Here is a 10,201-nt window from a genome sequence, read left to right as displayed (position 1 = left end):
CTGCAACCTCAGCCTCCCAGGTTCAAGAGATTCTCCCGCCTCAGCCTCCGGAGTAGCTGAGATTACAGGCACCTGCCATCATGCCCGGCTAATTTTTATACTTTCGTAGAGACAGGGTTTCACCATGTTGGCCAGGCTGGTCTTGAACTCCTGATCTCAGGTGATCCCCGCCTGCGTTGGCCTCTTAAAGTGCTGGGATTACAGGTGTGAGCCACCGTACCCGGCCCTAAAGGGACTTTAAAACAGTAATTTGACTGACGATGGTGGCTTGTGCCTGTAATAAAAGCACTTCCGTAGGCCAAGGTGGGAGCATCACTTGTGGTCAGGAATTCAAGACCAGCATGGGCAACATGGCAAGACCCTGTGTCTACAAAAAAAGAAAAAAAAAATAAATGGGTGCTGTGGCATGTGCCTGTAGTCCTAAGATACTTGGGAGGTGGAGACGGGAGGAACATTTGAGCCAAGGAGGTTGAGGCTGCGATGAGTGATGATCACACTACTGCATACCAGCCTGGAAAGAGAGCAAGACTCTTGTCTCAAAAATACTGCAAACAAACAAACAAATAAACAACTCAGTAATTTGACTGAATATCTATGGGAGAATATACTCAAAGGGCAAAAAGAGTTGTGAAAAAAAGGAAAATTCTTTTTATTAGCCATGCTGTTTATAGTGGTAGTGTTGTTATTTTGAAACAGTTGTGTCATGTGGAGTATTTGTGATATTCTAAGTCTTTTGCTGCTAATATTGTAGAGAACCAGTATTCTTGTTAAAGAAGAAGTAAAAGAAGCTAAGTAAAAACACTGTGGTCCTGAATTTGTATTGGAAGCATAAGCATTAACCTATGATAAATGTATTTTCCTAGTTGTGCAATTTAACATTTTGAGAGACAAAAATTAACCCAAGCAAATAAAAGTCCTTAGTGCCCTTAGGTTGGTGCCTAAAATAGTTTCTCAATACACAGAACCACGCTTCTTGGAGAAACTACTGATTCTAAATCAGGGGCACAAGGTGTACAAGCTGGGCCTGGACATATTTTCTGATAGTAACAAAGCTATCAAAGTTACCAGGGTCTTGATAAAAGGACTCAGAAGCCAAGCTGAACAGGTTCCCACTGGCCAAAAACAGGACAATTTGGGTGTCATTAAGAAAAATAACTACAGGCCAGGCACGGTGGCTCACCCCTGTAATCCCGGCACTTTGGGAGGTCGAGGTGGGTGGATCACCTGAGGTCAAGAGTTCAAGATCAGCCTGACCAACATGGAGAAACCCCATCTTTACTAAAAACAAAATTAGTCGGGCCTGGTTGTGGGCGCCTGCAATCCCAGCTACTCAGGAGGCTAAGGTAGGAGAATTGCTTGAACCTGGGAGGCAGAGGTTGCAGTGAGCCAAGATGGATTACACTCCAGCCTGGGCACCAAGAGCGAACTCATCTCAAAAAAAACCCAGAAACCAAAAACAAAAAACTACAATGGGTTGAAACACATCAACTATGTTTAAATCCTTGATTTCAAAATAATACCCAAACAAAAGTTAAGTCATCACCCTTGGAGGAAGCTAGTAAATGATTCATTCTATTGAAAGCTTGTAGATAAACGGAAAGAATCAAATGTTTTTCTTGCCTTCCCTACACATGCTATACCACTTGCTAACCGAATAGTAGATATGAAGTTTCTCTTTAAAGAAGTAGTCCAGCTAATACAGACAGAATGATAGAATTAGAATATCATTATTTTGCAAATCTAATGAATTAATGAATGCAGGGATTGATTGCTCAAGGGTGCTAACTTCACAAAAAGAAAGACAATCAGACATTGTGTGCTTTTGAAGAAAGAATATGTGACCTAAGATGCTCAAGCCATACATGTACCACTTTTAGGAAACACAGAGAACACCACCTTGAGGATGTAAACTGGCAAAATTCACGCCGTTGGAAATACATTGTAAATAACCTGATTTGTTTATCAAATAAATTACCAAAAAAAAAAAAAAAAAGACAAGATATGAAGGAGGAAGCTTTCAATTAAAAGAGATTTAAGAGACATATAAACCAATCAAAATGTGTAGACTATATCTGAATTCTGTTTTTAAACAAATTATAAAAACAAAACCAAAAGCCCATGTGTTCTATGATCCAGGAATTCCTCTTCTAGGTGTATACCTGAAAGAAATGCAAGCAGGGCCTCAAAGAGATCTTTATACATCCATATTCTTAGCAGCATTATTCACAGTAGACAAAAAGCAAAAGCAACCCTGTCCACTGATAGATAGATAAATGAATAAAGAAAATGTGGTATGTTCACTCTTAGAAAGGAAAGAAATTCTGACTTATGCTACAACTTTGATGAATCTTGAGGTCATTAATCTAAGTGAAATAAGTCAGTAAGAAAAAGACAAATACATGAATTTACTTACATAAAGTATCTAGAGTAGTCAAACTCAAAGAAACAGAAAGTAGAATGGTGGTTACCAAGGGCTGAGGGGAGGAGAAAAATGGGAGTTTTTTAATGGGTACAGTTTTGGTTTTGCAAGAAATTGCAAATTGGTTGCAAAAAAATGTAAGTATAATTAACACTACTAAACTGTATACTTAAAAATGGTTGAGCTGGTAAATTTTATGTTATGTATATTTTGCTATAATTAAAATCTTTTTAAAAATCCTATTATGTAAGAATATAGATATAAGATCTCAAGAAAATGCAAGCAAACCAAATCAAGCAATATATAAAAAGCATTACATACTATGTCCAAGTGAGATTTATCTCAGGAATGCAAGGTCAACTTAACACCTAAAAATCAATGTAATATACCACCTTAATAGAATAAAACCACATGATATCTCAGATGCAGGAAAAGCACTTAACAAAACTGAACACACTTTCAGGATGAAAACACTCAATGAACAAGTAACAAAGGGATCTTCTTCAACCTGATAAAGGGCATTTATAAACAATCCATGGCTAATATGATAATTAGTGAAAATCTAAAAACTTTCCCTCTAAGATTAGGAAGAAGACAAGTGTTTTGGTCTCATCACTTCTATTCAACATTGTCCTGGAGGTTCTATCCAGGATACTTATAAAAGAAAGACAAAGAAAAAGGAAAGAGGCATCTAGACTGGAAAGAAGTAATTTATCTCTATTTGCAAATGACATGATGACATGATCCTGTCAATACAAAATCTTAAGAAATTCACTCTCTCACACATAAAACTATTGGTTAATAAAGTAAACAATTCCATTTACAATAGCACCAAAACATACTAAAATACTGAGAAATAAGTTTAAATAAATGCAAGACTTGCATGCTGAAAACTACAATTAAAATTAAAGAATACCTAACTAAACAGAAAGACCATCCTGTGTTCATGCTTTGAAAGATGTAATATCACTATTAGAACAATACTTCCCAATTTGATCTAGAGATTCAACCCAATCCCTGTGAACATTCTGGCTGCCGTCTTTTTTTGTATGTTTGTTTGTTTTTCCAGAAAGAATAAACTTATTCAAAATTCATATGAAAATGCAAGGGACACAGAACAGCTAAATCAAGCCGGAAAATGAAAAAGAGTTACGGATTTACATTTCTTGATTTTAAATTTTACAACAAAGCTACACTAATGATGACAGTGTAGTACTAGCCTAGGAAGAGATACAGATCAATGGAATAGAATTAAAAGTCTAGAAATAAGCCCTTACATTTGTGGTCAACTGATTTTTGACAAGAGCCCTGAGACAATTCAACAGGAAAGAACAGTCATTTTAACAAATGGTGCTCGGACAAGTGGGTAACCACATGCAAGAGTTAAGTTGGAACCCTATCTCAAACCACACACAATAATTAACTCAAAATGGATCAGTCTTAAATGCGAGAGCTAAAACTATAAAACTTGTAGACTCATTGATGGGTTAGGTAATAATTTCTCATCTATGATACCAAAAGCATAAGTGATAAAGGAAAAACAGATAAACCAGACTTCATCAAATTCAAAACTTCTGTGCACCAACTATTATAATCAAGAAAACAAAAAGAGAAAATGGAAGCAAATATTTGCAAAACAAAGATCTGATCAGAAGCTTTTATCCAGAAAATATAAAAAAAAACTTACAACTCGACAATAAAATGACAGCCAAATTCAAAAACAGGCAAAAGATTTGAACAGTTCTCCAAAAAATATATACAAATAAATAGCTAATTATCACATGAAAAGATGCTTAACATCATTAGTGATATGGTTTAGCTAGCTGTGTGTCCTCACCCAAATCTCATGTCAAATAGTAATTTCCAGTGTTGGAGGAAAGGCCTTGTGGGAGATGACTGAATAATGGGGGCAGACCTCCTCCTTTCTGCTCTCGTGATAAGAGTTCTCTACAAGACCTGGTTGTCTGAAAGTAGGCAGCACCTCCTGCTTCTTTCTCTCTGTCTCTCTCCTGCGGGCCACGTGAAGACATGCTTGCTTCCCCTTTGCCTTCCACCATGATTGTAAGTTTCCTGAGGCCTCCCAGTCACACTTCCTGTACAGCCTGGGGCACTGTGAGTCAATTAAGCCTCTTTTCTTTATAAATTACCCAGTCTCAGGTGTTTATTTACAGCAGTGTGAAAACAGACTAATACAATTAGTTATCAGGGAAATGCAAAACAAATTCGCAATGAGATACTACTTCATACCCAGCAGGATAGAGAGTAACACGTGTTGATGATGATGTGAAGAAAACAAAATCCTCATACACTGCTGGAGGAACTGCAAAATGGTACAGATGGAAACACCAGGCAGTTCCTCAAAAGGTTAATCAGAATGAAAACATGACCTGGTAACTCCACTCCTGGGTATAACCAAGATAAATGAAAACGTATGTTCACATAAAAATTCATGGCAGCATGACTCATAACAGCCAAAAAGTGGATACAAACCAAATAAATGTCCATCAACAGATTAACGGATGATCAAAATGTGGCAAAAATCCTTACAAGGAAATATTATTGAACAATAAAAAGGAGTGACTTTAATGATACATACTGCAGTACAGATAAACCTTTAAATATGCTACTTAAAAGAAGCCAGTTAGAAAAGACCAAACTATGATCTCATTCATATAAAAGGTCCAGAATAGGCAAATCTATGGAGAAAGAAAGTAGACTGGTGATTGCCTAGGTTTGAGGTTGGGGGTTGGGGGAGGTTAGAGAGGGTATGAGGGGAAACGGGAATAATTGTTAATGAGCTTGGGTTTTTTTTGGGTGGGTATGAAGATGTTTTAAAAATTATATAGCCGGGTGTGGTGGCTCACGCCTGTAATCCTAGCACTTTGGGAGGCCAAGGTGCGTGGCTCACCTGAGGTCAGGAGTTCAAGACCAGCCTGGCCAACATGGAGAGACCCTGTCTCTACTAAAAATACAAAAATTAGCTGGGCATGGTGGCGGGTGCCTGTAATCCCAGCTACTCGGGAGGCTGAGGCAGGAGAATTGCTTGAACCCGGAAGGCGGAGGTTGCACTGAGCCAAGATCATGCCATTGCACTCCAGCCTGGGCAACAAGAGCGAAACTCTATCTCAAAAAAATTCAAAAATAAAAAAAAATTATACAGTAGCGATGGTTGCAAGCCTATGTAATACACAAAACCCACTGAATTGTACACTTTAAGCGGCTGAATTTTATGGTATGTGAATTGTATTTTAATAAAGCTGTTATAAATTTAAAAGGACAGTTTTTAGTAAACAACTAGAAATTTAAACTGGTAATTTGATAATATTAAGAAATTGATGACAGTTCGGCGTGATAACGGTACTGTGTTTTTATTTAAAAGGAAAATCAATCCTTATCTTTTAGAGATACACACTAAAATATTATGAACAAAATGATATAACTAAGATTTGCTTCAAATACAGGGAAAGTGAACAGCTATACAGATGAAACAACATGGCAAATGTGGGATCTGAGTATAAACATGATATTCATTATATTGTCTATGTTTGAAATTTTCTGTCATTAGAAACCAGGCTGGGCATGGTGACTCGTGCCTGTAATCCCAACACTTTGGGAGACTGAGGTGGCAGGACAGCTTGAACCCAGGAGTTCAAGACCAGCCTAAGCAACATAGTGAGATCCCCTCTCTACAAAAAATAAAAAAATCAGCCCAATGTGGTGGCTCATGCCAGTAGTCCCAGCAGAGGTGGGAGGATTGTTAAGCTTGGGAGGCTGAGGCTGCAGTGAGTTATGATCACACCCCTGCATGCCAGCCTGGGCAACAGAGTGAGACTCTTGCCTCACAAAACAAGAACAAAAAAATTATAGGCACTTACTGGATCACATAGGTTAATTTCCTTCAGGTAACCTATTCCACCAACAATGCTATTATTTCACAATGGCTTAATCAGTACAAAAGATAATTTTAACACTAAAATTCCATGATTCCTCTTTTGGCTCCCAAAGCATAATTAACACTCAGTGTAGAATACACTAAAAAGTACCTTAATTTCTGTAATTTTTGCTGTGGCAATGTAAGTTCTTTTTTTTTTTTTTTTTTGAGAGTCTTGCTCTGTTGCCCAGGCTGGAGTACAGTGGCGCGATCTTGGCTCACTGCAAGCTCCACCTCCCAGGTTCACGCCATTCTCCTGCCTCAGCCTCCCAAGTAGCTGGGACTACAGCTGCCCACCACCACGCCCGGCTAATTTTTTTTGTATTTTTAGTAGAGATGGGGTTTCACCGTGTTAGCCAGGACGGTCTCAATCTCCTGACCTTGTGATCTGCCCGACACGGCCTCCGAAAGTGCTGGGATTACAGGCGTGAGCCACCACTCCTGGCTGCTACAATGTAAGTTCTTATGTAAAAAGAAAAACAATTTCACCACAGCTATTTCACAGAAAGCAGGTCTATCAAGATTCTCCAGTTCAGGGATACTATCATTCTCAGCATTCCACTTGACTAAATAATACAAAACAAGTTCCTCTGCGCCTATTTAAACACTCAAGATTTAATATGCCAGGCAACTTGCATGTTAGCAAAACTTTTTCTGTAAAAGGCCAGATATTAAATATTTTAGAAATAGCAGGCCTTATGGGACTGTTGCAACTTCTAAACTCTGCAGCTATAAAATCAAAGTAGGCATAGACAAATGAGCATGGCTGTGTTCCACTAAAATTTTATTTACAAAAACAAGTGACAGGCCAGATTTGGCTAGTGGGCAGTAGTTTGCTTACCCCTGTGCTAGAGGTTATTTGACCATGGCAAGGAATTGAAAAGATAAAAAAGGATAAAAATGTGATTTAGAATACACATTGGTAACAAAAATCATCATGTTAAGAATATATACTTGCGGCCGGGCGCGGTGGCTCAAGCCTGTAATCCCAGCACTTTGGGAGGCCGAGACGGGCGGATCACGAGGTCAGGAGATCGAGACCATCCTGGCTAACACGGTGAAACCCCGTCTCGACTAAAAAATACAAAAAAAATTAGCCGGGCGAGGTGGCGGGCGCCTGTAGTCCCAGTTACTCGGGAGGCTGAGGCAGGAGAATGGCGTGAACCTGGGAGGCGGAGCTTGCAGTGAGCTGAGATCCGGCCACTGCACTCCAGCCTGGGCGGCAGAGCCAGACTCTGTCTCAAAAAAAAAAAAAAAAAAAAAAAAAAAGAATATATACTTGTATATGAAGTGCAGTACTCACAGGTGTTTGGATCATCATGGCTCGTTGATCTCTCATTGTTCTTACAATATCTAGTGGATAGACTGGCTGATTGCATTCAATGAGACACATGGCTGTTTCCATAGTAATAAGAACCCCAGTTCTTCCGATTCCAGCACTAAAAAAGACAAATATAGGCAAGATCTTACTGATACTATTCTGTTACACTATTTGTGGCTTTTGTGCATAGAACTGAAGTATAATATAGAAGAACAATATCATTTTATATTATAAAAGTAGGAAGCCAAATACAGAATATTTTGAAAACAGAGAAAAAAAATGCACTTACTCATTTAATATTAATTAAATGTTCTGTACCTTCCATCTACCACATTAGTTAGAAAAATACTATTTTAAAGGGGTTAAATTTCAGTTTTTAAAATCTGAATAAGGAATAGAAGCTTACTGGAGCAACTCCTCTTTAAAATTCAAAATGATAGAATGACAATAATAAGCCATCAATAAATGCACAAAAGACAACAATATTTTACACTCAAATATATCTTTTTTTTTTTTGAGACGGAATCTCGCTCACTCCCAGGCTGGAGTGTAGTGGTGAGATCTCCGCTCACTGCAACCTCTACTTCCTGGGCTCAAGCAATTCTCCTGCCTCAGCCTCTCCAGTAGCTGGGATTACAGATGTGCGCCACCATGCCTGGCTAATATTTTTTGTATTTTTAGCAGACACGGGGTTTCAACATGTTTGTCAGGCTGGTCTCGAACTCCGGACCTCAGGTGATCTGCCTGTCTCAGCCCCCAAAGTGCTGGGATTCCAGGCGTGGGCCACCACTCCCGGTCTCATTTTAAATAAAATTTAAATTAAATTTTACCATTGAGATAGCCAAAAACAACTTTTTAACTTCTAATCTGTGAACATGAATGTAGTAGTTATCAGGGACTTGGCATATAAAATGGTGTTTCACCATTCTTGCTACTTTACCTCCCAAATTTTGGTCTATAATCTGTTTTGATGATTTGAAACTCTACTCTTAAAATGTGTTGGAAAGTTTAAGGATAAAGAGATACCTCAATATAGCCTCTGAATAAATCACTTAACAAAGGTGGCCATAATAGGGAGGGAACAACTGTCTCCTAATCTCTGGATCAGTAGCAGTAAAGCCTGGAGTCACTGTATTTGGCCCTTTGAGGGCAGAAGGGGACCTTGGTCTCAAAGAAAGAGTAGCCTGCTGTTTACTTAAAGCTTTTAGAAGTAGCATATCCTTTGGTAGGGTCACTTCAAGAGAGGTAGGAGTACTCAATGAATGTCCTAAGACGAGCCATAGGCAAGGAAGAAGGAAGGGAATCTAAATATTAGGCTATAACCGAATGCCTAAGCCATTGTCTGAATGTGTCCCATAAAATTCCTATGTTAAAACTTAATCACCAATGTGATAATATTAGGAGGTGGAACTGGTGAGGCATGCTGGCTCACGCCTATAATCCCAGCACTTTGGGAGGCCGAAGTAGATCCGTGGATCCTTGAGCCCAGGAGCTCCCAGCCTGGGCAACATGGCAAAAATCCACCTTTACAAAAAAATACAAAAATTAGCCAGGTTTCGGGGTGCATCTGTACCTCCAGCTACTCGGGGGGGGGGGTGCTGAGGCAGGAGGACCACTTGAGCCTGGGAGGCAGAGGTTACAGTGAGCTGTGATCATGCCATTGCACTCTAGCCTGTGTGACAGTGTGAGACTCCAACTCAAAAAGAAAAGAAAAGGTGGGACCCTTTGGAGGTGATTAAGTCATGAGGACTAATGGGATTAGAGCCCTTATAAAACGACTTCAGAGAGTGGGTTCGCCCCTTCTGTCCCTTCTAGCATGTGGGGAAACAGTATTCGTCCCGTCCAGAGAATGACACAACAAAGTATCATAATGGAAGCAGAGAGCAGCTCTCATTAGACCCTCAGGAGAACCTGTGTGTACCCTGATCTTGAACTTCCCAGCCTCCAAAAGTATAACAAATGCATTTCTGTTCCTTTTAAATTACCCAGTCTCAAATATTTTGTTACATAGCACAAATGCACTAAGACAGCCCACAGTACTGTATTTCATAAAATCTATTGTAAATTGTTAAGACCAATTTCAGAGGTGTCAAAATACGAAAAGGAGGAGCATCTAAGAATCAGTGCAATCAGTATTATTTTTATGTCTTATAATAAAGTTACTGCCAATCATATGTTAGAACATATCTTTTGCCTTCTACCTTCAGAGCATAGCTTTGAGTTCTAATTATTACAGTGACAATAACAACATAAGGACAAAATATGTATTCTCTTTTAAAAATGACATATCTGTTCATCTATACATTCATAAAAGATGGAAAACAGAATACCTGCAATGGACAACAACGGGTTCTTCCTTGCCAGCCCTCTTGTTTCGTACATGACAAACAAAATCTAGAAAGTCACTGGAATCATCAGGGACTCCATGGTCAGGCCAGGCTATGTACTGGATCTGAGTGAGTGGACGACTTTCATTTTTCTAAGAACAAATGAAAAATTATGCACCTTGACGTATGCATTATTTAAATTG

General features: G+C 38.9%; 1 protein-coding gene across 4 annotated transcripts in view; it reads right to left on the bottom strand.

Annotated features, from left to right (window-relative positions):
* The window catches only part of PTPN4 (protein tyrosine phosphatase non-receptor type 4), a 229,750-nt gene that overhangs the window by 7,744 nt on the left and 211,805 nt on the right, over positions 1 to 10,201 (bottom strand). For all 4 annotated transcript variants that reach the window (XM_033231767.1, XM_033231770.1, XM_033231768.1 and 1 more), the window contains 2 exons: positions 10,002 to 10,150; positions 7,654 to 7,789 (listed from right to left, as the gene is read on the bottom strand). In XM_033231767.1, coding sequence (XP_033087658.1) covers positions 7,654 to 7,789; positions 10,002 to 10,150 — 285 coding nt within the window. The remainder of the gene's footprint in view (positions 1 to 7,653; positions 7,790 to 10,001; positions 10,151 to 10,201) is intronic.

This window comes from Trachypithecus francoisi, unplaced genomic scaffold (assembly GCF_009764315.1).
Source record: "Trachypithecus francoisi isolate TF-2019V2 unplaced genomic scaffold, Tfra_2.0 Lachesis_group13, whole genome shotgun sequence".
In the NCBI taxonomy this organism is placed as follows: domain Eukaryota; kingdom Metazoa; phylum Chordata; class Mammalia; order Primates; family Cercopithecidae; genus Trachypithecus; species Trachypithecus francoisi.
Note: the sequence above shows the minus strand (reverse complement) of the source record. Positions and strands in the feature narration are given on the sequence as shown.